The sequence below is a fragment of the Rissa tridactyla genome, chromosome 24 (genome assembly GCF_028500815.1).
Source record: "Rissa tridactyla isolate bRisTri1 chromosome 24, bRisTri1.patW.cur.20221130, whole genome shotgun sequence".
In the NCBI taxonomy this organism is placed as follows: Eukaryota; Metazoa; Chordata; class Aves; order Charadriiformes; family Laridae; genus Rissa; species Rissa tridactyla.
This window is the reverse complement of record NC_071489.1, coordinates 531,671-557,943: the sequence shown is the minus strand read 5'-3', so window position 1 is coordinate 557,943 and position 26,273 is coordinate 531,671. Positions and strand designations below refer to the sequence as shown.

The following is a 26,273-nucleotide window of genomic DNA, read 5'->3' as shown; positions in this document are numbered from 1 at the left end:
ACCGGACGCTCCGTTGGGTGGACGCCGTGTAGGGAAACGTGGCTGCCCCCGGGGGAGCATCCCGGGGAGCACAGACCTTGCCAGCGTTCGTGCCCCGACGAAGGGGACGCTTCGGGAGCTGCTTTTCGCTTTTCATCTCCTACCAGAGCGAGGAACGCTGCCGCCTCGCTCTCCCCAATCTGTTTGTGGGCTGGATTTCCCGAAGGTGGGTGGGAAATCCCACGGAGATTTCCCTTGGAGTCTTGCCCCAGTGCAGAAACATCCTTTTCTTTCCAATTCCCGCTCTGCGGATGTTTCCGAATTCCGGATCGATTCACTTGCACAGCTTTGCCTGGTGTAGACACCTGCAATATTCCCTTCCAAAGCCCCGATGCTCGGGACAGACCATGCTGGCAAAGACTTCGGCCACCGTGGCCACTGCGCCAGCGCTTGGCTCTTTGCCCCATCCTCATTCCCAGCCCCACGTGGCTCTTTCCCCGCAAGATGCTGCCCTATCTATGAACAGTTTCCCTTCTTCCGTGCAGCGCCCAGGTGGATCCAATGCTTTTTTGATAAGAACCGGGAAAAAGAGATGTCGAAATCCTAATTTTTCTCCCCGAGTCGGCGCGCTGAGCTGGCCGTAACGCGCCGATCGTGGGAGCGACCTTTTGGCCGGTCGTTCCCGTGCCTCCGAGATCTTCAGGTCCCCGCTGAGATTGTGCAAGTTTGAAAATGTATTGGAAAAACGCCGTGGGCTGAAGGTGGCAGGCGGCAGCGGGGACGGCAAGCGGCTCCTTGCCTCCAGCCCTGTGACCGTGGCTCCCGCTGCCCGTCGCCAACCTCTCGTCCCAAATTCCGCCTCGGCTCACCCGGCGTCGCGTCTTTCTGCAACCCAAGGCAGGCAGAAAGCCGCCTCTCATCAGATAACACGCTCGGGGTTGGGTTTGTTTTTTTTTTTTAATGACTAGGGCTAATGACGTCTTGAGGAATGGGCTTTGCTGGGTTTTTGGCTATGGCTGGTGTGTATTAACGAGCTTTCGTGAACGCGTGACTCCGTTAGAAGGATGGGGCGTTGCTGCCCTGAGAGATCGTTGCGGCTCCGTGTTGCTTTTCTTCTCTTTCAACCCTGTGAGGCCCTTCAGGTCTTTAATCTCTTTGTATAAAGGTAAGATTTGAGCCCAAATTGCCTGCGGATGCTCCCCTTCCCTCAGTAAATAAAGGGAGGAGCCTCGCATATCGCCGACCTTAGCCGCTGACGAAGGCTGTCGCCCAAAATACAAGCCATAAATACCCAAAACTGGGCGCGCGGGAGTGTTTATATGATCCTTGCGACGCCACAGAAGCTCTGCTGGTCGCCCCACCGCTGGCCGCTGCAGCGCGGTGGCCGGCCACGGAGGCCGAGCGGTTGCCGCATCGGGTTCCCTCTGTTGTCGGGCGCCGAGAGCGGCGCAGGAGCCGCGCTGGGGCCAGATGAACCCGCTGCCTCTGGCGGGATGAAGATTCCTTTCGCCCCAAAGCACAGAGCAAACAGCCAGGTTGCGGCGCGGAGCAGACAGGTGGCAGCGCCGGCGTGACCTCATCGCACCCGGTCCTCGCCTAAAAGCGACCAAATGGGCTGTAAACTGTCTCGGTCTCGTTGCGGGAAGCCATGACCCAGCAGTCGAGGGCAGGAGCGGGATGGGGTTGGTGCAGGTTTAATGATCGGTTAGCAAGGTGATGGGGATGCCTGTTTCTGACCCTTTCCCTGTCCCTGCAGTCATCCTGACGGACGAGGAGGTTCAGAGGAAGCGCGAGATGATACTGAAGCGCAAGGAGGAGGAAGCCCTCAAGGAGAGCCTGAAGCCCAAACTCTCGGAGGAGCAGCAGAAAGTCATCGACATCCTCCTGGAGGCTCATCACAAAACCTACGACCCCACGTACTCCGACTTCACCAAGTTTCGGGTACGTCCGGGCCGCTCCGGCCCCGATTCCCACGCGCAGGACCCAGCGGCTCCTGCTCGAATGCACCAAACCCGTTTCAACCCCACGACTTCTCGTTAGAGAGGAGTTAAAAATCCCAGGGCAAAAACTTCGGTGCTGCTGGCAGCACGCGAGCGACTGCCACCAAATCGCTCTCCCAGCCCCGTTCCTCACGTCCTGCTCTCTCTTCCAGCCCCCCATGAGAAGCAGCGCTAGCAGCAGTGGGGCAGCGAGGTCCTCCTCCATCCTCACCCAGGACTTGTCATCAGAGGACTCCACCGACCTCTTCGGCTCCGATGCCTTCAGCACGTTTCCAGGTACCACGCTCGCCTCTCCGTAGGTGGTGGGGGTAGAAATGCAGCGGCTTTACCTAAATCTGGCCGTTCAGACCCTTGTTTTACCTCTTCTGGGGAGCTTATTTAACCGAAAGACCCTCCTGGAGGTGCTGCAGAGGCTTTTTGAGAGCAAAAAGCACTAAGTTCTTGGCTGGATGGTGGCCCTGCAGACCTCGGTGTGCCTGAGCCCTCCAGGGTGGCCAAGAGGAGGGTGAACGTGAACGTTGGGCTGCGTCGTCACTGCTCTGGCTTCACCCCCCCCTCACCCGCGATGCCTCGCCTACAGCCGAGGTACCCTCTGACCGTCTTCCCTCTCTCCAGAATCTGTGGAGCCCCAGATGTTTTCGAACCTGGTCCTCTCCGAGGAGAACGACGAGAGCTCCTCCGTGAACATCAACTTCTCCCACCTCTCCATGCTCCCGCACTTGGCCGACCTGGTCAGCTACAGCATACAGAAGGTGATCGGCTTTGCCAAAATGATCCCGGGATTCAGGTGAGGCATTTGGTCCCAGATCCCATCTCCCTGGCGGTTTTCCACCCTCGGGAATCTCGTCCTACCCTTCACAGCCAGATCATTTTTCTCCATTTCACCTTCGCAGCTGTCCCTGGGGCTCTGTTCCCTTCCCGGGTCTGTTCCTACTCTCACGTTTTCTGTCTCTCCTCCTTCCTGGGGTTCCTCCTCTCCTTCCTCTACCCTGATTCACCCAGACTCTTGTCAGCAAAACGCTTGAGCTCTTAAGATGCTTGAGGCCACTTGAATGGTCCCCATCCTGGTTTGGGAAGGACCTCAGGTCCTGTGGGACTCCAGGCTGGTGCTCAATAAATGTAGCTGCAGAAATACCTGCTGCTTAATCACGCAGAAACCCGGGGTGCGGGAGAAGCCGGGGTGCCCCCAGCAAAGGGACGGGGTTACCGATGGAGAACCTGACCCGTGGGCGGCCAGTTTCTGTTCCTTTGCTCGTTGGAGGGGTCTCACCTCCCCGCTTTTCCCCCTGCCCAGGGACCTGACAGCAGAGGACCAGATCGCCCTGCTGAAATCCAGCGCCATCGAGGTGATCATGCTGCGCTCCAACCAGTCCTTCACCCTCGAGGACATGTCATGGACCTGCGGCAGCAATGACTTCAAGTACAGGGTCAGCGACGTCACCCAAGGTAAAGGCACTGCCGGGCCCCCTCCCCATTGCTGGGGGCCAAGAAATGTCACCCCAGCCTTACATTCGGACGCGAAAATGAAGTTCAGCAAGGGCAAGTGTAGGGTCCTGCGCCTGGGGAGGAGCAGCCCCCCGCACCAGGACAGGTTGGGGGGTGACCTGCTGGAGAGCAGCTCTGCAGAGAGGGACCTGGGAGTCCGGGTGGACAAGAAGTTGCCCATGGGCTGGCAATGTGCCCTGGTAGCCAAGAAGGCCAATGTTCTCCTGGGGTGGCCAGCAGGGCAAGGGAGGTTCATCCTCCCCCTCCGCTCTGCCCTGGGGAGGCCACAGCTGGAGCACTGGGTCCAGTTCTGGGCTCCCCGGTTCCAGAAGGACGGGGAAGTGCTGGAGAGAGTCCAGCGGAGGCTACGGAGATGCTGAGGGGCTGGAGCATCTCTGTGCTGGGGAAAGGCTGGGAGCCCCGGGGCTGTTCCGCCCGGAGAAGAGCAGGCTGAGGGGGATCTCATCAATGCTCAGCAATGGCTAAAGGGCCGGGGGCGAGAGGATGGGGCCAGACTCTTCTCAGTGGTGCCCGGGGACAGGACAAGGGGCAACTGGACCACAGGAATTTCCGTCTCCACACGAGGAACTTCTTTACTGTGGGGGTGCTGGAGCCCTGGAAGAGGCTGCCCAGAGAGGCTGCGGAGTCTCCTCCTCTGGAGACGCTCAAACCCCAAGCTCCACACTCGTCCTGCAGCGGTTGGACACCTTGTTCCAGGGGAGGCTGCGCTAAAAGTCCTCTTCTCTTCCCAGCTGGCCACAGCATGGACCTGCTCGAGCCGCTCATCAAATTCCAGGTTGGCTTGAAGAAGCTGAACCTTCACGAAGAAGAGCACGTGCTCCTCATGGCCATCTGCATCCTGTCCCCAGGTAGGAGGACACTCGTCCCCCAGGGTCAAAACCTGCCGGGTTTTGGCTGCAAAATGCCCACGTTTGCCCTTGGCTGTCGTGTCGTTATCTGTCCCCCCGAAACCACCTTGAGCCCGGTGCAGCCGTTGCGACCAGACGCACCCACGGCGACCGCCACGGGCGGTTCTCGCTCGGGCAGGGTGACGGGAGATGAGGTGTCGTGGTTTGAAAAACCCATAACAATTTATTATCGTTTAGCCGATCATCCTCTCACCTGATGACCCCTCCCTGCCTGGGAAGGGGAATTGGGGAAAAAACAAGGAAACCCGAGGGTTGAAATATAAATAGATTGAACAGGATGCGACTAAATAATTAACAGTAATACTAAAGAGCCAGTATTGATCCTGATATTAATATAAGATACACGAGGATCACACGCAGCCCATTCCGTCACAGAAGCCGTGCGCTCCCCGCAGGGACAGCCAAGGTGGGACCCTGTGAGCGCTGCGGCTGCGGGAGGAAGGGAAGGGCTCGGGGCTCCGGCACCGGGGCGAGGAGTGCTCAGGATGGCAGCCAGCAAGGGGGGGGGAGAGAGAGAGAGGAGAGAACTCCTCAGCAAACTTTCTGATTTCTCTGGAATGTGCCGTCCGTGGGATGGAACAACCCCGGTGGGAGCTCGGGATGAGTGCCCGGGTCTCGCTCCTCCTCCTCCCCGCACCTGGTGAGCTCAAAAATGCCGAGACCTTGAAACCCGCACCCCAGAGCTGGCTGTAAAGTAAATATTTTCACTAATTCAGACACCAGAGTCTTCTAAAAGCGCGGTTTTCCCAGGCATTAGAAGATAAAGTCCTGTGTCGCTCAACCCGGGGTATGGGGGCGTCAGGGATGCTGCTGGGGGCTTTTGGGGTGCTGCTGCTGGGCATTTTGGGGGGCACGACCCCTCCAGAAAGCCCAGTGGGCTCAGGCAGCTTGCCCGTTTCCTCCTGGCCTGTGGCCAGTCCCTTCCTGGGAGAGGGGAGACACCACCAGTGCAATAGTGCCCCCCCCAGCACTGCTGGGCAAACTGCTGCCCTGTCGCGGCCCTGAGCACCTTCGGGTGTCCCCACCTTGGCTCCGGTGTCTCCTGGAAGTCCAGGGGGTGCAGAGCCCCTTCCAGTCCCTAAGGGGGCTCCAGGAAAGCTGGGGAGGGACTCTGGAGCAGGGAGGGGAGCCATGGGATGAGGGGGAAGGGTTTTACACTGGAAGAGGGAGATTCCGGTGAGATGTGAGGAAGAAATTCTTGGCTGCGAGGGGGGTGAGCCCCTGGCCCAGGTTGCCCAGAGAAGCTGTGGCTGCCCCATCCCTGGAGGGGTTCAAGGCCAGGTTGGACGGGGCTTGGAGCAACCTGGGCTGGGGGAGGTGGCCCTGCCCAGGGAACTGGATGATCTTTGTGGTCCCTTCCCACCCAAACCATTCTCTGATTCCACGTACGAGTCACGGGGGTGCGATGCTGAGCAGATCCAGCCCTGATTCCCTGCTGCAAGGTGGATAGAGGAGGGAAAAAGCAGCAGGAGAGTCCTGTCCGACCAGGACAGAAGGGCAGGTTGGCGCCCGGGGAGGGGGGAACCCCCCCGTCCCCTCCCCTGTCCTGGCAGAAGGGCAGGGGGAATCACCCCGCTCTCCCCGCTGTCTCCTAGATCGCCCCGGCGTGCAGGACACCTCGTTGGTGGAATCCCTCCAGGATCGCCTCTCGGAGATCCTCCAGACCTACATCCGCTGCCGGCACCCTCCTCCCGGCAGCCGCCTGCTTTACGCCAAGATGATCCAGAAGCTGGCGGACCTGCGGAGCCTCAACGAGGAGCACTCCAAGCAGTACCGCTGCCTCTCCTTCCAGCCCGAGCACAGCATGCAGCTCACCCCCCTGGTGCTCGAGGTCTTCGGCAACGAGATCTCCTGACTCCGGCCAGCACGTCTGAACGCCCACCAGTACCACCAGTAAAGGGATAAATCAGACTGGTTTCCCCCCATCCCCCCCCACCCCCGAAAAGAGAGACGTTGCCGCGCGCGGGAGTTTTGTACATAAACCGTCTGGTTTCACACTACTTTTTGGCTTCTCGGCCGCAACGGCTGAGGTTGGACAGACCCAGATGTGTGCGGTTTCACCCCAAATCCGCCATCCCGCCCTCCGCGAGAGCTGACTTAGCCCTTTATGGATGTTTTGGGGCCGGGCTGCCCCGAATCCCGTCTTTCTTGACCCGAAAAAACGGGGCTGCTTGGAAGGAGAAGGTGGTTTTTTTTGGGGGGGGGGCAGGGAGGAGACGGACCCGGGGGCGTTGCTGAGCCCTCGGCGCCATTTGTGCTCCCCTCCGAAAAATCTCCAAAAATCGTCTCCCCCACACCCCGTTTCAAAACAGGAGACACCGGTTGGATCGAACCCCCCCCCCCGGGAAATCCCTGCTGGGAAACGCCACGGGACGTGTCCCCCCCCCCACGTGTCACCAGCTCAAACCTGTCCCGTGGGACTGGGACGTGGCCGCGTCCGCCCCGAGAGGGGGAATTCGGGCCGGAGCGGGGGGTAATTTGCCTTCCCCACGCTCCTGCGGGAGAGGGGGCTCTGGGGCAGGACCCCCACCGTGCCCACGTCCCCCCCCCCCCCCGCAGCCCCTGACGGCGTCACGGTGACCCGGTGTGGCTTCCGCACCCTGCCGTGTCCCGTGTCACCGGGCGCTGGAGGCTGCTGCGTGTCCCCGTCCCCGCTGGGGGACACGGTGGGGGGGGGACACAGGGGGCAGGGGGAGCCTCCATCTTCACCCCCCCCCCGCCGGGCCCTGCGGTGTCGGGGAGGGGGCCCGGCTCACCCGAATAAAGCTGTGGCTGGAGAACGGCGCCTGGGCTGGTCTCTGGGGGGGGGTGTCCGTCGGCCTGTCCCTGTGGGGGCCATGTCCCTCTGTCCGGGGGCGGGGGGGGGGGGGGGGGGGGGGGCGCGGTGAGGCAGTGTCTGTGTGTGCACAAGTGTCCGTGTGTCCCCGTGTGTCCCCGTGTCGTTCCACACACCCCCCCACGTGTCCCTCTGTCCGTCCCTGCTGTGTCTGTCTGTCCGGGGGGGGGGGGGGGGCCAAGCAGTCCCTGTGCCCACGTACGCGCCCGTGTGTCCCCCCGTGTCCCCGCCGTGTCCCCGCCGTGTTCGTCCTTCCGTCGCGCCCGCCAGGGGGCGCTCCCCGCAGGCACGGCCCCGCCCCCGCGGAGCAGCGCGCGCGCAGACGCGGCGGGGCGGGGCCAGGCTACGGCGAGGGGAAGGGGGGGCGGTGCTGGCGCATGCGCGGTGACGCCGAGGCGCGTGCTGGGCGGGGGGGCGCTGGCGCATGCGCGCGGCGGACGGGCGGGGAGCAGGGCGAGGCGGGGCGCATGCGCAGAGCGGCGGGAGGGGTGGAGTGGGCGGGGCTGGCGCAGGGGCGGGGCGGGGTCACGGCAGCCGGGCGCGGCTGGCGCATGCGCAGGACGGCGGGGCGGGGCCGGGCGGGGCCAGCGCATGCGCAGAGCGGACGATCGGGAACTGCGCATGCGCAGAGGGACAAGTGGGGCTGGCGCATGCGCAATGTGGCTGGGTGTGGCCCGGGTTATGACGACGCATGCGCACAGCGGGAGGGTGGGGTTGACGCATGCGCCGCGCGGCGGGGCGGGGCCGGGCGGGGCCAGCGCATGCGCAGCGGGAGAAGGCGCGAGGGTGTGGGGGCGGGGTCGCGCATGCGCCGTGACGCGGTGGGCGGGGCCGCGCACGCCGGGTGCCATGCGCAGCGCCGCGCGCGCCGCCCGCCTCATGGCCGCCGCCGTGGGCGCCGGGAGCGGCGCCGGGAGCGGGCCCAAGCGGCCGCGGCCCGAGCCCGCCCCCCGCATCGGCACCCACGACGGTACCTTCCACTGCGACGAGGTGCTGGCGTGCTACCTGCTGCGCCTCCTGCCCCGCTACCGGGTACGGTCCCCGGGCAGCCCGCGGTGGGACCGGGGTTGCGGCCTGCTCCGGCCCCCCTTGCAGCTCCCTCCCGGCAGCCTGCAACGGGACAGGGACACCGCGCGGGTTCCCGAGCCCTCTCCGCCGTCCAGTCCCGGGTCCTCGGGGCCACTCTTAGGTGTCCAGTCCCCCTTCGGGGTCCCCCGTTACCCGGGGGCATCTCTCGGGGTGCCCGGTCGCTCCTGGGGCTCCTCAGTCCCACTTGGTTGTCCCTGGTCCCACACAGGGGCCACCCTTAGGTCCCCAGTCCCTCCTTGAGGTGCCTGGTCACATCTGGAGGCCACCCTTCAGGTCCCCAGTCCCACCTGGGGGTCCCTGGTCCCACCCAGAGGCCACCTTTAGGTCCCCAGTCCCTCGTCGGGGTCTCTCGTCCCACCCAGGGGACATCTTTAGGTCCCCAGTCACTCTTCGAGGTCCCTGGTCACACTCAGGGGCCAACCTTCGTGTTCCCAGTCCACTTGGGGGTCCCTGGTCCCACACAGGGGCCACCTTTAGGTCCCCAGTCCCTCCTTGGAATCCCTGGTCCCACACAGGGGCCACCTTTAGGTCCCCGGTCCCTCCTTGGAATCCCTGGTCTCACCTGGGAGTCACCCTTTGGGTCCCCGGTCCCACCTGGGGTCATCCCTAAGTCCTCGGTCCCTCCTCGGTGTCCCTGGTGTGACCCAGGGCAGCTCTTGGGGGTCCCCAGTCGCTCCTGGGGACCACCCTGGGCTCCCCAGCCTCACTCACCCCCCACACCCCCGGCAGGACGCAGAGGTGGTGCGCACCCGGGACCCCCAGCGCCTGGCCCAGTGTGACGTGGTGGTGGATGTAGGGGGCGAGTACGACCCCGAGCGACACCGCTATGACCATCACCAGAGGTGAGGCTCCCCCCCATGCTGGATGCTGGGGTCCCCTGGGTGATGGGGGTCCCTCAGGGCTGACCCCGCGGCCCCGCAGGTCCTTCACGCAGTCCATGCGGAGCCTCCGGCCCGACAAGCCTTGGACGACGAAGCTGAGCAGCGCCGGGTTGGTCTATTGCCATTTCGGCTCCCAAATCCTCGCTGGGCTCCTGGGGCAGCCAGAGGACGGCCCCGTTGTGACAGCGCTCTACGATAAGGTACCGGGGGAACCGCAAGGGTCTTGGGGGGCTTTAACCCTGTCAGTGCCGCCCAGATTTCATAGAATTATAAAATGTTTAGGTTGAAAGGGATGTTTAAAGGCCATCTCATTCCACCCCCTGCCCTGGGCAGGGCCACCTCCCACCAGCCCAGGTTGCTCCAAGCCCCGTCCAACCTGGCCTTGAACCCCTCCAGGGATGGGGCAGCCACAGCTTCTCTGGGCAACCTGGGCCAGGGGCTCACCCCCCTCACAGCCAAGAATTTCTTCCTCAGATCCCATCTCAGTCTCCCAAGAGTTTCGTCCTCAGATCCCATCTCAGTCTCCCTCTTCCAGTCTGAACCCTTCCCCCTCGTCCCATGGCTCCCCTCCCTGCTCCAGAGTCCCTCCCCAGCTTTCCTGGAGCCCCTTGAGGGACTGGAAGGGGCTGGAAAGTCTCCCCAGAGCCTCCTCTTCTCCCCCAACTCTCTCAGCCTGTCCTCACAGCACCCCATAAAAGAGGGAACCAGTTTGTTCCAGCTACTGGTGCGCAGTCGCGCTCCAGGCCGTGTCGACCCCCGCTGTCCCCCACTCTGTCCCCAGCTGTATGAGAACTTCGTGGAGGAGATCGACGCCATCGACAACGGCATCGCGCAGGCGGAGGGGGAGCCCCGCTATGCCCTCACCACCACCCTCAGCGCCCGCGTCGGCCACCTGAACCCCCGCTGGAACGACCCCGACCAGGACACCGAGGTGGGGCCAGGGAACATTGCCAGGGGGAGCAGCATGGGGCCACCCCGCTTGCGGCCACCCCGCTTTGGGGACGCCACTGACCCTCCTCTGTGTCCCCAGGCGGGGTTCAAGCGGGCGATGGAGCTGGTCGGGGGTGAGTTCATGGACCGGCTCGACTACTACCACCGCGCCTGGTTGCCCGCGCGGGCGCTGGTGGAGGAAGCCGTCCGGCGACGCTTTGAGGTACCCACCCTGCCGGTCCGGGGGGGTCTGGAAGTTTGGGGAGGGGCGTGGGGTGAGGGGAGGACAGGTCCTCTTAGCGTAAACCCCCCTGTGTGGCCCAGGGCACCCCTTGCACCCCACAGCCCTACACACAGCTGTGCACCCCCTCTTGGACGCCTGTATCCTTATAGATGGCCATGCACCCCCTCCTATGCCCCTATATCCTTATATACGGCTGTGCCCCCCTCCTGTGCCCATATAGCCTTATATATGGCCGTGCACCCCCTCTTTTTCCCCTATATCCTTATGTGTGGCCATGCGTCCCCTCCTGTGACCCTTTATATGGCTGTGCACCCCCTCCTGTGCCCCTATATCCTTATACACAGCCATGCACCCCTTCCTGTGCCCCTATAGCCTTATATACAGTTGTGCACCCCCTCCTGACCTCCCTCATCCATATATATGGCCGTGCATCCCCCCTTTTTCCCCTATATCCTTATGCATGGCCATACATCCCCTCCTGTGCCCCTATGTATGGCCATGCACCCCCTCTTTTTCCCCTATATCCTTATGCGTGGCCATACATCCCCTCCTGTAACCCTATATCCTTATATGTGGCCATGGACCCCCTCAGAACCCCCTGTATCCTTATATATGTGTGTATATATATATATATATATATGGCCGCACACCCCCTCCTGTGCCCTTATATACGGCCCTGCACCCCAATATTCCCCCACACGCTCCTGCACCCCCAGAGCTCGCAGGCAGCAGATCCACGTGGTTGTGTGTGTGTGTGTGGGGGGGGGGGGGGAAACTGAGGCAGGCGGCGGTGTGGGGGGCTTCGAGGGGGGCTGCGTGGGCAGGACCCCAGTGCGCCCAGCGTGTCCCCCCGCTCCCCCGGCGCAGGTGGACGCCAGCGGGGCGGTGCTGGAGCTGCCGCAGGGCGGCTGCCCCTGGAAGGAGCACGTCTTCAGGCTGGAGCAGGAGCTGGCGCTGCCCGAACCCCTCCAGCTGGTGCTGTTCCCCGACCGCGGCGGGCAGTGGCGGGTGCAGAGCGTCCCGGCGGGGCCGCACACCTTCCAGAGCCGGTGAGACCCGTCCCCTCGCCGCGCGTCGTGCCCCCCACCCCGTCTCAGGGGACGGATTTTCACCTCCCTCTTCCTTCCCCCCCCGTCGCCGCCCGCAGCCTCCCTCTCCCCGAGCCCTGGCGTGGGGTGCGGGATGAGGCGCTGTCGCAGCTCACCGGCATCCCCGGCTGCGTCTTCGTACACGCCAGCGGCTTCATCGGAGGCAACCGCACGCGGGAGGGGGCCTTGGAAATGGCCCGGCGGACGCTGGCCCAGCGGCAAGAAGGGGGAGCACGGAGCGGGTGACCCCCCCCCCATCGTGGCCATCCCAAAAGGGACCCCTTGCCGAGCGTGGGGGGTTCAGGGACTGCTGCTGGGAGCGGCCGAGACCGTCCCCACTCGGCTCGTGTAACGGGATCGCAGAGGGACACTATAATGGAGCTGTCTGTCCGGCGGCGGGGGGGGCCCAGGCTGCCCCCAGGGGTGTCACTGGTCCCAGCGTTGGACTGGTGCGAGCCAAATCAGACCCCAAACCAAGAGACTTTTTGGACCCGTTTCTCTGAAGATTGTCCCCATTCCTGTTACGTATCCACTGCCGCCGGGTTCCCAACACCAGTAAAAGCCAGCGTGTTCCCAGTGTGTTCCCTGCTCAGGCAAATGGGGGGGGCGGGATGGGGGTGTCTGGGGTGCCGGGGGGGGACACGACAGGGCTGTGCGTAGCAATATGGGACTGTGAATTCGGGGTGCAAGCATCCCCCCCCCTGCACACCCCCCCCCATGCTGGGAGGGGAACCCAGGCACCCTGCTGCCCCCCCACGCACCCGGCGGTGCGAAAGGCTTGGGAGGGGGGGGGACACACACGACACACATGGAGTGTGTCCCCCCCCGGGCCTTGCTTCCAGCCTCCTGTCGCAGGGCGATGCGGGCAGCCTGGCTGCTCCTGCTGGCGCTGGGGCTGCCCACCTGCCTCGGGGGCTGCCGATGCCCGGGGGGGGCCCCCCCGGTGGTGCTGCCCCCCACCAGCGGCCGCAACGAGACGCTGGTGGGGGGCGGGCGGCCGCCAGACGTGGCGGTGCTGGTGGCCATGGGCGGATGGCTGGGTGCCGTCCTCCTCTACGTGGCCCGCTACGTCCGGAGGAGCCGAGCCGAGACCCGGCTGCACCTCGAGTACCTGCGGGCGCTGCCCTGCCGACCAGCCAGCCCCGAGGAGGAGGAGGAGGAAGAAGAGACCCTCAGCACCGTCCTCTGAGGTGCCGTGAGCACGAGGCAGCACTGGCAGCAAACTGGGGAGCCCTGAGGGGGTGAAGCGGCCCCAGACCTGCCCCAGCGGCTGGAGAGGGTTCGTAGCCCGTCGTTTTCACCCCGTATCCTCGTGCCGGCCCCATCCACGCTCCCCGTGCAGCCCCGCTGCTGCCATCCTTGCCCCCGGCTGGGCTTTTCCCTGCCTTGTGTTGGTGCTCGGCTTTGGGGGGGGTCCTGGGGCTGTTTGCAGAGCCCAGGGTTGGGGGCTGGGCGAGCAGGGACCCCGTGCTCCCCCCTGTCATCTCCGTACCCCGGGGTTTTAGCAGAGTGATGACAGCGTAATCCCGGGGATTAACCATGTGTAATCCCAGGGTTTAACCATGCTGCCCCCCAACCCCCCCCAGCCTCACCGTTAATCCCTGCTCCGGGCAAGGGGGGGGTGGCCCATCTGCTCCCCCCCACCTCTTCAGCGCCGGCTGGGCTCACGTGGGCCGGCACGAGCTGGGCCTCCAGCACCATTCACGGCCCCGCTGCTGCCCCAAACGGGCCGAGGTTTGCGTTTTATGGCCCCACAGAGGTTTTGGTTCTCTTTGGGTGGCTCTTCCCCGCTCGAGAGGCAGAGCCCGGGGGCTGCGCTCGCAGCCGGGGACCCCTTGGCCCCCTCTGCCCTCCCTCTCCCCGTGGGGCAGCAGCTCTTTAGCCCCAAAAACAAAGCCCCCGGGGCTGCAGGGGGCTCGCCCCCACCAGCGCTGCAGCTGCAGGACACCACCAGGCCAGCAGGTGCCCTAAATCTGCTTTAATTAAAGCCCAGGGAAGGGATGTTCTCCTGCAGGTTCACCCCGACACATTTTTTGACATCAAAAAGCTGCACCGGAGCCCTGGGATCATACCCAGCCCCGTGGGGCCCTTGCAGCCCCCCCAGGGCAAGGAAGGAGCGAGGCACGGAGAAGGGCAGTGGTGGCAGGGAAAAGGAGCCAGCTTTAATCCGTAACGGCCCCCCCGCGAGAGACCCCGAGGAGGGACTGAAGGCAGCTGCGGCCATGCCGTGTGTCCCAGGAGGATGAGGATGGAGGGAGCGTTCCGGCGCTGGCTTTTCAGGACGATGACGCCGAGGCGCCGGGTGTTGTCACCGCTCGGAGAAGAGGGGCTGCTCCCACCCGCTGGCGCTGGCCGTGACGGGGCTGGGGCTGGCGCAGGGGACGTGGGCGCTGACGAAGAAGAAGGGGACGTGGCTGATCTTCCCCGTGGACCAGCACTGGCGGAGGAAGAGGAGGCAGATGAGTACAGGACGCGGCAGGGGGTGACAGTCCAAGCGTCACCCTCTGGTCCTTCCCCACCCTCGCCCCTCCGCAGGGACACCACGGGGACATTTTTCCACCCCTCCCTGCTCTGCCACCGGACTGATTTCCCTCGGGGACGGCGACGGGGGGCCCCCGAGAACTGCGGAAAGCAGGGCCCACGCTCACCACGGTCAGGAGGGCGCCTTTCTTGAAGTGGGGGTGGAAGGCGATGAGCTGGGGCTGCGCGCCACGCTCGCCTCGCAGGAAACCGCTGCGGGAGAAAGGAAAAGCCCCGGTTACAGCTGGGCCGCGGGGCAGCACTCCGTCACACCGGCAAAACGCGGCCCTTTCGGCGTAGCTTGCGGTTAAGCCGAGGGGTTTGAGCCCTGCTGGGATGCACTGGGCAAGAGCAACCCAAAGGAAGGGGTTGGATAATGGACAATATGGCCAAAACTCAACCGACTCCGGGGTAAAACGGTGACGCTGCCCGAAGCGGGAGCGCGGGGCAGCAGCGTCTCTTCGCTCTGAGGTGGGTCCGCTCTTCCCCACCCCACCCCGGGGGAATTGGGGGTGTTCAACCAACCCCAAACCAACCCCAAACCCCGGCTACGCACCACGGCAGGAGCTCGAAGACGGGGCTGTTGCGGGTGCGGAACACAGCGATGACCGTCTGGCTGCCGGGCGCCTCGGGATGCCCTGCGGGAGGGAGAGAGGACGAGCAGTGAGGCTTCCCCTCGTCCCAGCGACGGCGTAGACGGGTCCCTCGACGCCGAACCGGGGACACGAGGTCAGGTTTTAGTGGGGAGCAACTGGGCACCGCGGAGACGGGGGCGGGCAGCCGCCGAGGAGGGGGAAAGCTGGCTGGGGATCGCCTTTTCCTCGCACCGAGGTGCGCAGGATCCCGGGACGGGGCTTTTGAAGACCTTTCGGTGATTTAAAGCCGGCTCCGAGGTCTCGGGTCGGTTTGGCCGAGAAGGGTTTGGGTAAGAGATGAGGCGGCTCCTTTGGAAACACCCCGACCCGTAAGGCGTGACGTGGGGGCCCCGTCTCTCCAAAGCGAAGGTTATTTCCCATCCCGTCCCAATTTCTGCACCGAGATCCTCTGCAGGACCTGCCTGGAGGTGCGGAGGATGGGGGGGGTGCCAACTACGGGAGTCCTGCTACCCCCCAGGGTTTCCTCCCCACCCCGTTTCTTCCCCCCCCCCCCAGCTTTAAGCACAGCAAAACCCCCTGAGCTTGGGCGCAGCAGCTCCAGCTCTTTCCCCACCGGTGTCCTGCAGGGAGGGAGCCCGAGGCAGCAGCGTCCCCAGCACCGTGTTTCGGTGCTCCCTCAAAGGTCTGCTTTGTCCCCGAGCGGGGCCCGGCCAGGAGAGCCTGAATGGCTCGATTATCCCTGGGGCTGCTCCTAAAAAGGGAGCCAAGAGGCTCAGTTGGGCTCCAGGCGTAACGTGGGCACTGTGGGAACACGGAGACTCCCCTGAAACAAAGTCCCTGGGGGCGGGGAGGGGGGGGGGGGGGCGTTGGGAGAGGTGATTCATCCCACCGGGAGCAGGGAGGGAACTGGGACGCGTCCCTTTCCGAAGGCTACGGAGGAGCAGAGCCACAGGGAGGAAGGCTGGAGGTGCCTGTCCCGAGCGGGGTCCTCCAGGGATCGATTTATGTTCAGTATCTTCTTCATAAGGGATCGGGATGGTGGGATCAAGTGCTCCCCAAGGAAGTTTGCCGAGGATACCAGACATGACTGGGGAAGCGGACGCTTCGGGAGGGAGAGCACCCTGCAGGAAGCCCTGGACAGGCTGGAGGAGTGGGTTAACAACAAGTTCAACAAGGAGAAGTGTAAGGTCTCGCACCTGGAAAAACATAATCCCGGAGCGCAGCACAGGCCGGGATCTGCCTGGCTGGGGAGCAGCTCCGTGGAAAGGGAACCTGGGGTCCCGGTGGCCAACGAGCTCAGTGGGAGCCAACGGCGCACGGCCGCGGCGGAGAAACCCAGCGGGACGCTGGGCTGCGTGGCCGAGGGCATCGCAGCGGAGAGAAAGGCTCATCAGCTCGCTTTACTCGGCGCTGGTCAGGCCGCAACGTGGCCTGGTTTTGGAATACCCAGCAGGAATAACGTGCTCGGTTTTGGTCCCCGCTAAGCAGGAAAAAAAAAAAAAAAAAAAACAAAAAAAAAAAACACACTGTGGCCAGGCTGGAGAGGGGCCAGGGAAGGGCCACCAAGATGATCCAAGGACCGGGAAGCCTGCAAGAACCGAGTTTGTTCGGCCTGGAGAAAAGAAGGCTCAGGGGAGACGTGGCCACCACGTTCCAGCCTTTAAAGGGTGGCTACGAAGAAGATGGAGATTCCCTTTTTACAAGGGGTCACAGGGAAAAGACGAGGGGTGATGGGCACGAGTTTTTCCTGGGGAGATTCCGACCGGACACAAGAGGAAAACGGTTCACGCTGAGAACAATCAACCACTGGAATGCTCTCCCCAGGGAAGTGGGGGATTCCCCAATATTGGCCGCTTTGAAGGTTCGGCTGCGCAGGGCCGTCTTGTCCAGACCGTGGCTTTTGCCGAGGAAGGTTGGAGCGGCTGATCCCTGAGGTCCCTCTTCCCCACCTGGGATTCTGTGATTCATTCCATGATTCATTCTACGATTCCTGACCCGAGGCCTCACCCCGGTGGCGTTTGCGCCACCTTCTGCCTGCTGGAAGGGGGATTTTCAGGCAGAGCCCGGCACCGGGGCAGCGCTCACCTCTGATGATCACCGCCAGTCTCTCTCCAGTGGGATCCCACGCCATGGAGTGGACTTCGCCTCCGACCCTGAAACCAGCAGGAGCGGCGGTGAAATCCTCCCCCCTGGCTCCAGCCGACGTCCCCAGCGCCGGGGGGGGGGTGTTCCTGCCGAAGGGGACAAGGACCCCCTGCGCCACCCAGGCGTCCCACGAGGGCAGCAGGCGCAGCCAGACCCACCTCTCCTCCCCGAAGAGCGTCTCGAAGGTGGTCTCGGACAGATCCGCCACGATAGAAGCCGTTTTCGAGCCTCCCACCTGCCCTTGCATCTCCCCTGAAACAAAGTCCCAAGAGCTCGGTCACTTCTGCCTTCCTCCAAGTACTGCCCGGGTCACCTCACTGCCCTAAATCATACTTTTTAATTCTAAAGTGATACGGGATTTCTCTATTTTTCAGAGCAGCCGCGGAGCAACATGCTGCTATCCCAGCGGCCCCCGCCTGCGTCTGGGATGGGGGACAGGGCAGGGTTCCCCTCGACAAACGCGAGGGCCACCTGCCTCTGTGGAAAAAAGAAAAAAAAAAAAAGCCACGGGAGGAGGGCATTTAACCCACCGTAAAAGTCTCCCTGCAAACCATTTGTGACTCTAAGATCACAACTGTGAGTGAGAAACAACCCGAGGCGGGGAAAAACTCAACCCTACAGAGATTCTGTGCTTTGAAAGACCCCGAGACACCCTTCCCCTGCGTGTCCCGGCTCTGCCTCCGTCCCTTCCTGCCCAGCAGGCTGGGAAACGCCGCTAATCAGCAAAAAGTTCGTTTGGCTGAGCCCAGCCCCAGCCAAAAGCCAGAGGATCCGTCCCTTGGGGACCGGCCGCCGGCTCGGGCAGACTCACCCCGGTACTCCGAGAAGGACAAGGAGTAGATGACGGACTCGCCCAGCACCGTGAAGAGCAGTCGGCTGCCGTCAGGGCTCCAGCACCCCGTCTGCGGGACACGGAGCCACCTTAACGCCCGCCACCCAGGCCAGGGGCCGGCAGCTGGCCAGGGGCTCTGCGGAGCCAGCTGGAAACGGGGGGGAGTTTCAGGAAAACCCCATCCGTGCACCCGAGGGCCTCAGAGGCGACACCTGGGTGGGAAACGTCCCCTGTCCTACCTGGCAGCGTCCTTTGATAGTGGGCCACCGCTCGCACATCCACATCTGAGCCTCCCACACCCTGCGAAAGAGACAAGGCTGAAGTGAGCGGAGTAAATTCCTGGGATTTGCCCCAATTCTGCTGCTCCAGGAGCCCCAAGACGTCAGACCCCCATCTCCCACCCGCTTTCTCCCCGCCACAAGGGATTGCAGTAGGAATGGGAGCAGTCAGGACAGAAAAAAAATCCGGATTGTTTGGGTTTAAGAGCGAAAGAAAACGATAGTAAGGGCTGAAATCAAACACCCCGCGGGCAGGGAGCTCACCGGAACACCGCAGAGGGGGTGGCCGCCAGCACCTTGCTGCCGTCGGGCGACCAAGCCAAGTAGGTGACACCGCCGCCCCCGAAGCGCTGCAGCGGGACGCAGTTCTCGGTGGACACGTCCCACACCTGGAGGGGGACACGAGGAGGATGACGACACCGGGACCCCAACGCCGACTGGGTAATTAGCGCAGCTTTGGGGGAAGTTTTTGCTCGGATGGGGGAACACAGACCGGTGCTTTTCGGTCTAGTTCAAATTCAGGAGCCGCCTAAACCAGCCTCTGAGGAAATCCCGCCTGTCCCCGGCGTTCCCACAGCCCGCGGTGGCCCCGTGCTGGGTTTGTGGGGCCGGTTTCCCGAAGGCAGCACCCCCGGAGGTCTCTCACCAGCATGGCCGTGTCGGCCGGCGACGCCGAGAGCAGCAGGTCCCCGCTGGGAGCCCACGCCAGGCTGGTGACGGGGCTGTGCCCGGGGTAGGACAGCACCTGAGCGCAGCCGGACGAGGGTCTGCCGGGAAGGAGAGAGAAACCCCCCCCAAGTTGGGGGCAGGGAGGGTTGTCCCACCTGCCACCCAAAGCCAGCGCTGTGTGTCCCCGGCAGGACAGAGGGGGGACAACCCAAAGGGGCTCGTGGGTGACAAGCCGCGGGGCTGTCACCTGGTGGAGAGGGAGGTGGGGTCCAGGTGCCACACCAGGACGCAGCTCTGGCAGGCGACGGCGAGGATGGAGGCGCAGAGCGGCTTCCAGGCCATGGCGGCCACGTTCCTCTGCAGGCGATGCTTCAGCGAGGGGATGGTGGCGCTGCCGGGGAGGAGGGGAGGGTGACAAGGGGGGAAAAGGGGGGGGATCAAGAGCCCTCACACAGCCCAGCGTCCCGTCTCCCAGCGTCCCGTAGCGGGGGCCTAAGAGGGGGGATGTGTCCCACCGTGACCTGTCCCTTTGGTGGGGTGGGGGGGACACAGAGAAGAAGCCAGCCAGGTGACAGCGAGCCGGAGCACACCTCCTGCCCCGTGCGCTTGCCCTTGGTGGCACTTTGCTGGCTTGAAATCCCAGCTGGGGGACAACGGTGGCGGGGAGCCGGGGAGGGGGGGGGACCCCACAGGACCAGGCGGCAGAGTCTTCTCCTGAGGAGGGCTCTGCCCGCCCTGGGGGCGAAAGGAGACTCGAGGACACCCCAGAGGTTGCTCTACCTGTGACAGCAGCCGTATGTCACCCAGGCCGTCCCCAGGAGTGGCAGAGCCAGGGTGGAGGGGCGGGGGGTGGGGCGGGGGGAAAGAAAAACCCTAAATTTATAAGGCCAGAGATTTTTGGGGACGTCCTCGCGGAGCTCCTGCTGCGGCAGCAAGAGGTTCCGGGGACAGACGGTGCCGGCGAGAGCGAAGCCCCGAGATGCCGGGGGAACCCTCGGGACGAGGTGGATGCGAGAGGGTGGAACGGGGAGCGGGATGGGGGGGCTGCGGAGGCACCCCCCGCCCCAGGAACGGCGTCTCCCGAGGAGCACCCACCCCCGCTCATCCCAAAGCTCCCACCTTTTGGAATTGTAGACCCGAATGGAGTCATCCAGAAGAGCCACGGCAAATTTGCTGGTGTGGGGGTGCCAGGCGAAGGCCCGGACGGTGCAGCCGGCCCTGGGGGGGAGAGACGGGGCAGGTGGAGAGTCACCGGCTGCCGCAGCGGCGTTCCAGGCTCAAGGCAGCGGTGACGGGCTCCCGGGCAGCCGGCGTGGCCACCCAGCACCCCCCCAAGGCTGGCAAAGGTGGTTCCCAGAGCCACCAGGGAAATAAAACGTCCTTTTCGCCGCTGAGCGGGACATTTTCTCTGATAAAATTCCCCGATCCTGGCAATTATTCGCAAGGCTCCGTCGAGGGGATGGTTCCCAAACAGCCCGGAATCGGGATTCGAAGGAATTTTCCAAGCCCTGGTCTCTTTTCATGCTCTTTCCGCCCCCCCGGCCCCAGCGCGGCGCATCGGGGGCACGCTTTGCCTCTCGCTGTCCTACGCAAACCGGGGCGGCCAGAGGCAACGGGGAAATACTTGCCCAAAAACGTGTCTTAAAGGCGGAGGCTGAGCGCGCAAAATGAACGGGGGGGGATCCTGTCCTTGCGCCCCCCCCCACCTCCCCACCCACATCCCCTCTCCCCACCCCCCCAGAACCCCCCACCACCCCCCTCCCTCGCGGGGTTTGGCCCGCACGCAGCACTCACCAGTCCAGCGCCTGGGAGAAGGCCGTCACCATGTCTTCGCTGGCCAGCTTCGGGGGGAGAAGAGCGAACACTGAGCCGGCAGCACCCGCGAGAGCCTCCGCTCCAGCAGCGGGGACCCCCCCGGAATCCAACCCCCCTCCCCCCGCCCTTTTCCTTCCCCCCACTTCAGTTTCAGTCCCTCTGGAGCACTTTGCTGTCCCAAAACCTTTTCGGCGCCCTTTGGCGAAGGGAACCCGCCATGGTTTTACCTGGGGCGCCACCGGGAGGGAATATTTCGTGGTGTTTACAGCGGAGAAACGCCCCCCACACCCACACCCCTCACCATCCAAACCAGCCCCCCAGCGCAGGGGTGCCGTGGCAGGACCTGCCTTCCCCAGCGCGAGGGTTAAGCCCGGTTTCCCGCCCCCCCCCCCCCCCCCCCCCCCCCCCGGCTAAAAAAATACTCACGGAGAGGTGGGGGAAGAGGGAGCCGTGCAGCGAGGAGAGCCAGCGGCACACGGCCAGCACGTAGCTCGCGCCCGTCTTCAGCCACTGCAGCCCTAAAGAGAGAAAAAGGGGGGGGGGGGGGGGTGTCTTCAACGTGGAGGGGGGGGGACACACACGGGTGCGATGGAAAAGGGGGTGAAGGGGAACCGAAGCGCGACCCGGACTCACCCTCCTCCTCCTCGGCGAGCTCTTTCAGCACCCCCCGCAGCCCCACGTCCCGCTGCAGCGAAAAGCGGGGGTCACCTTCTCTCGCCCTCGCCCCCCCCCGCCCCCCGCCACCCCCTGCAAAGCCTTGGCCCCCTCCCCTCCAAATCTCCTGCCCCCCCCCCCCCACCTGCAGGAAAAACCCCTGGGGGCCTCCAAAACCAGCTCTTCCCTCAGGTGGGGGGACTTACCCCCGTCACCAGTGGCCCCCAGCTGTGCTGGGCTCTCGGTAGCGTTGTGACACCCCCCACACTCCCCCCCCCCCCCCCCCAAAACCCTCCCAGCGAGCTCAGGCTGGGAGCAAGGCTGGGCCCTCCCAGCGCTCGGGGGTGGGAGACGGAGGGGCAGCCAGGCCCCCGCCACGCTGGGGGGTGAGCACGGAGGTGTCGGGGGAACGGGCAGCTCCCGGCTTTGTCCCCCCCTCAGGCCAGGCTGAGAGAGCTGGGGGGGTTCAGCCTGGAGAAGAGAAGGCTCCGCGGAGACCTTCCAGCCCCTTCCAGTCCCTCAAGGGGCTCCAGGAAAGCTGGGGAGGGACTCTGGAGCAGGGAGGGGAGCCATGGGACGAGGGGGAAGGGTTTTACACTGGAAGAGGGAGATTTAGGTGAGATCTGAGGAAGAAATTCTTGGCTGTGAGGGGGGGTGAGCCCCTGGCCCAGGTTGCCCAGAGAAGCTGTGGCTGCCCCATCCCTGGAGGGGTTCAAGGCCAGGTTGGCCGGGGCTTGGAGCAACCTGGGCTGGTGGGGAGTGTCCCTGCCCTGGTGGCACTGGATGAGCCTTAATGTCCCTCCCAACCCAAACCCTTCCACGATCGGGGCTGGGGGGGGGGAGCCCACGCGCTCACCAGGCCCCGAGGCAGCTCCTCCAGAGGGACTCGCGGTGGTGGATGAAGGGCGGCCGGGCGCTGTGCTCCAGCCGGCCGTGAGCCTTGAGGGTCTCCTTGGAGAGGTTGAGGAGGGGCAGGTCGGCCAGCTTGCGGGCACGGGGACACGGGGTGAGCCCGGGCGGGGTGGAGGGGGGGGGGCTGGGGAAGAGCCCCCCCCCCCCCCGCATTGCAGAAAGTGATGTGAGAAAAGGAGAAAGATGGGGCAAGGTGTGCCCCTGGCTGGGGGGGGGACCTCTGAGGAGGGCAAGGAGGAGACACCCCCCGACCCCAGCAGAAGGGGCTGGAGGCCTGGTCATGGCTGGGGGCCGGGGGGGGAAATGTGGGGGGTGACACGTAGTGGGGGGTCATGGGGAGTGGCGGGGGGGGGCTCACCTGGCTCTGGAGGGGCAGCGGGAGCTGGTCGCAGAGGCGGCCGCAGACCAGGGCGTTGTTGAACTCGCAGAGGGTGACATCCCCGGGGGGGGGGCGGGGGGGGGGAACCGCCCCAGGGAGCACATGGTGCTGCGGGGCCTGGTGGAGGAGGGGGGAGAACAGACGGGCTGAGAGATGGACACACACCACACGCACCCCCCCCCCCCCCCCCCCCACGAGAGACACCCCCTCCCCGGGGACGGCCCTGCCCTGGGAGGAGTGCGGGGGGGGGAAGGGGGGGTAGGGGTGTCCCCCATTCACTGTCCCCATCCTCCACCCACGGGGGGCGCTGGCTCCAGCGCTGGGGATCCCCCCCCCGTCCCCACAGCCCTCCCCCCGCCCCGAGGTGTGTGTCCCCCCTCGTGTTCCCACACGCCCCCCCACGCCCCCCTCCCCCGAGGTGTCCCCACATGCCCCCCCCCACACACCCCGCGGTCCTACACGTGTCCCCAGACGCACCCCCCCCGCAATGTCCCCCCCCTCTGTCCCCACACGCCCCCCCCCCCCCAGGTCCCCATTCCGGTCCCCACGGCACCCCCACACGTCCCCCCCGCCCCGGGGTCTTCCCCCCCCCCCCCCCAGGTCCCCCCCTCTGTCCCCGCCCCCTCCCCTAAGGTCCCCCATCGTCCCGACGTGTCCCCCCCCCCCCCCCGTCCCCACAGCCTCCCCCCCCCGCCCCGCCTCCCGAGTCGTCCCCCTCCGTCCCCACAGCTTCTCCTTCCCGGTCCCCGCCTCCGTCCTCACAGCCCTCCCCGGACCCTCGGTGGTCCCCGGCCCCCCCGGGATCCCCCCGGCCCCTCGCACCCCCCCGTTCCCGGCCGGGCCCTCCCCGCCGCCCCTCACCCTTTTCCCGCCGACGGGTCCCGGCGCGGGCCAATCCCCGCCGCGGGCCAATCCCCGCCGCGCGCCCCCTGGCGGCCCCGCGCGGGTGAGGGGGGAATTAAAGGGGCCGCGTCCCCGGTTCGAGCAGCGCGGGGGCCCCTTCCCCTTCCGGGTCTGCCTCGGCGGCGACCGCGCTGCCCGTTCTTCCCTCTGCAGAGAGGCTCCCCCCGTGCATGCGGGTGTCCCTCCTCTGTCGGGGGGGGGGGCGGGGGGGGCGGATAAATTGGAGGGGACACCTGAGGGGCGCATTGCCCCTTTAAGAGAGGCGGTGCGTCCTCGGCGGGGGCGGGAAAGCGGCACGTGGCTGCGGTGGGGGCGGGGACCCGAGCAGGGACCCGCCCCCCAGCCGAGGGTGCCGGGTCCGTCCCCCCCCGCCCCGGTCTCCTGGGTGTCCGTGTCCCGTCCCGTGTCCCGTCCCGCCCAGACCCCCCCAGACCCGGGTCCCGTGGGGTGTCCATGTGTGTCCCCCCCCCCATTCCCGGGTCCTCTGCGTGTCCGTGTCCCACCCACCCCCCCCCCATACCCGGGTCCCCTGGGTGTCCGTGTCCCCCCCCACCCATTCCCGGGTCCTCTGCGTGTCCGTGTCCCGTCCCGTGTCCCGTCCCCCCCCAGACTCCCCAAACCCGGGTCCTGCGGGGTGTCCATGTGTCCCCCCCCCATTCCTGGGTCCGCTGGGTGTCCCTGTCCGTGTCCCGCCCCCCCCCAGACCCCCCCAGACCCGGGTCCCGTGGGGTGTCCATGTGTGTCCCCCTACCCCATTCCCCGGTCCCCTGCGTGTCCGTGTCCCGCCCCCCCCCACACCCCCCATTCCCGGGTCCCGTGGGGTGTCCATGTGTGTCCCCTCACATTCTCCGGTCCCCTGGGTGTCCGTGTGCCCCCCAAACCATAGGCGGGTCCTCCGGATGTCCGTGTGTCGTCCCCCCCCCCATTCCCGGGTCCCCTGGGTGCCCAGGTCCGGTGGGTGTCCATGTGTCTTTCGCCCCCCGCCCTCCATTCCCGGGTCCCAGGGGTGCCTGGGTCCCATGGGGTCTTCATGTCTGCCCCCCCACCCCATACCTGGGTCCCGTGGGTGCTCGGGTCCCATGGGGTGTCCAGGTACACCCCCGCACCCCATACCTGGGTCCCATGGGGTATCCATGTCCCCCCCATCCCCTACCCAGTTCCTATGGGGTGTCTATGTCCCCCCCACCCCATACCTGGGTCCCGTGGGTGTCTGTGTCCCCCCCCCCACACCATACCCAGTTCCCATGGGGTGTCCCTGGCCCCCCACCCCATACCTGGGTCCCGTGGGTGCCCACATCCCCCCTTTCCCCGTACCCGGGTCCCCTGGGTGCCCGCCTCCCCCCAGGCAGGACAGTGGGTGCTGCACCCCCCCCCCCCCTCCAGCCCATCTCCCCCCGCCCTTGGATGGCTCCCAACTCCTCTCCTTGGGCTCCCAATTTCCCTTCCCCTCCCGGCTTCGGCTCCCTTTTATTCTATTTATCTCTGTGTTTTCCTTAGCGGCCGCAAAAGTTATTTTAATTTTTTCAGGATATTAAATAAAGGCTGCGGCGGGGGGAGCTGTGGCGGGGGGCCCCGCATTCCTCGCCCGTTACCGAGTGAGGCTGGAGGAGGGCTGGGGGGGCGGGGGGGGCGTTCGATAGGAGACAACGATTTGGCCGGCGCCGACATCGAAGCCACCGCAGGGCTGGCGTGGCCTCGTGGCGTCCCGGCCCTTGGCCCTGGTAGCCAAATCCCCCCCACCCGCCGCTGCCCTCCCCCAAATTAAACCCCCTTGGGGTGACGAGGCGGGAAAACGTGGGGCTGCCAAAGCTGGGGGGGGGGGGGGGGGGCTCTGGGGGGGTTTGGGCTCCGGGGGTTGGGCCCTCGGTGGCCGCGGGGTCGGGGTTTGGCTCGGGGACGGGGCTGGACGCTCTCCTTGGCACCGGCCACCCACGGCGAGCGGCAGCCGGGGGGTGTGTGTGTGGGGGGGGGGGGGGGTTTGGGGGGGAAACACCCCAAAAAGAGCAAATCTGTGTGCGGGAGGGGAGCGGGATGGGGGGGCTGTAGGGAGAGCTGGCACCCGCCACCTCAAACCACCCGCCCCCCCCCCCCCAGGAGCCATCCCATCCCCCGCCGTGTCATGGCACTGGGGTGCCGCCACCCCCTTGACCCGGGGACGTGGCCGTGCCTCAGTTTCCCCTCCCTGCATGGCGGCGGGGGGGGGGACAGCGTGTCCCTCCTGTCCCCAGGGTCACCTGGGTCCTGGCCAGCTCTGTGGCCACCGTGACTCACCCCGGGCTGGCACGTGTGGCCGGGGGTGGCACGGGGGGCTCCGCCACGCTGGCACAGGCACCCCCTGCCCCCTCTGTCCCCCGTGGGGCGGTGTCGGGGGGGGGGGGAGGGTGTCCCCCCCCCCTTCCCTCGTGCTGGCGCAGGAGCCCGTTTCCGCCTCCCTTTGCCTTTTTCTGTGGCTTTTGGGGTTTGTTTTTTTTTTTGTTTTTTTTTTTTTTCTTCAGGAAAACCCCAGAAAAGCCCCAACCCGGGGCTGGGCGCATCAAAGGGCTGGCGGGAGCCCAGGGCGCCGGGAAGGGGGCTGGGGGGGGGGGCGGGGGGTCCCTGCCAGCCCGCGGCACCCGAAATCGGGGTGTCCCTGGTGACACGGGGCCGCGACACGTGGCCACGCGCTGCCACGTGGCCCCTGCCGCTGGGGAAACTGAGGCACGAGGCAAGGCGGGGGCTGCGCACACGCGTGTTCCTGCGCACGCACGTGCTCCCGCGCACACGCGTGTCCCTGTGCTCCCGCGCACACGCGTGTTTGCGTTCCTGTGCGCGGGTGTCCCCGGGATTGCGGACACGTGGTGCCCGGGCGCACACGCGTGTGGGCTGGCGGGGGGGGGTGCAGGGCTGGGGCACACGCGTGTGCGGGGCGAGGCTGGCGCGACGTGATCCCCGCGGCCACGCGTGGAGGGAAAAGTCCCCGTTGGGTCCCCAAAAGCAGCTTGGGGCGGTCCCCGAGCCCGGGGAGACAGGGACAGGGGGACACGGGACCAGGGGGACACGGGGTCCTGCGGACACAGGGACATGGAGACATGGGGCTACGGGGACATGGGGTCAAGGGATTTGGGGCTAC

The 26,273-nt window shown here is 65.6% G+C and overlaps 3 protein-coding genes across 8 annotated transcripts in view; 2 read left to right on the top strand and 1 right to left on the bottom strand.

Annotated features, from left to right (window-relative positions):
* Positions 1-7,039, top strand: part of VDR (vitamin D receptor) — a 45,588-nt gene extending 38,549 nt beyond the window's left edge. For all 6 annotated transcript variants that reach the window (XM_054183287.1, XM_054183291.1, XM_054183286.1 and 3 more), the window contains 6 exons: positions 1,736-1,920; positions 2,132-2,255; positions 2,595-2,766; positions 3,274-3,425; positions 4,217-4,333; positions 5,989-7,039. In XM_054183287.1, coding sequence (XP_054039262.1) covers positions 1,736-1,920; positions 2,132-2,255; positions 2,595-2,766; positions 3,274-3,425; positions 4,217-4,333; positions 5,989-6,248 — 1,010 coding nt within the window. In that variant the 3' untranslated portion in view covers positions 6,249-7,039. The remainder of the gene's footprint in view (positions 1-1,735; positions 1,921-2,131; positions 2,256-2,594; positions 2,767-3,273; positions 3,426-4,216; positions 4,334-5,988) is intronic.
* A 1,038-nt stretch (positions 7,040-8,077) lies between these two features.
* Positions 8,078-12,037, top strand: MYG1 (MYG1 exonuclease). The gene is made up of 7 exons (XM_054183321.1): positions 8,078-8,261; positions 9,048-9,160; positions 9,240-9,399; positions 9,981-10,130; positions 10,230-10,352; positions 11,241-11,422; positions 11,521-12,037. The coding sequence occupies exons 1-7, from the start codon at positions 8,079-8,081 to the stop codon at positions 11,705-11,707; spliced, it is 1,098 nt and encodes a 365-aa protein (XP_054039296.1). The 5' UTR covers position 8,078; the 3' UTR covers positions 11,708-12,037.
* Positions 12,038-13,476: 1,439 nt separating this feature from the next.
* On the bottom strand, positions 13,477-23,410 carry AAAS (aladin WD repeat nucleoporin). The gene is made up of 17 exons (XM_054183043.1): positions 23,123-23,410; positions 22,241-22,378; positions 21,827-21,954; positions 20,950-21,002; positions 20,743-20,834; positions 20,296-20,342; positions 19,621-19,719; positions 18,749-18,892; positions 18,479-18,599; positions 18,097-18,221; positions 17,794-17,854; positions 17,534-17,624; positions 16,881-16,974; positions 16,663-16,730; positions 14,538-14,619; positions 14,110-14,194; positions 13,477-13,898 (listed from the first exon to the last, which is right to left on the bottom strand). The coding sequence occupies exons 1-17, from the start codon at positions 23,408-23,410 to the stop codon at positions 13,770-13,772; spliced, it is 1,845 nt and encodes a 614-aa protein (XP_054039018.1). The 3' UTR covers positions 13,477-13,769.
* Between the last annotated feature and the right edge of the window lie 2,863 nt (positions 23,411-26,273).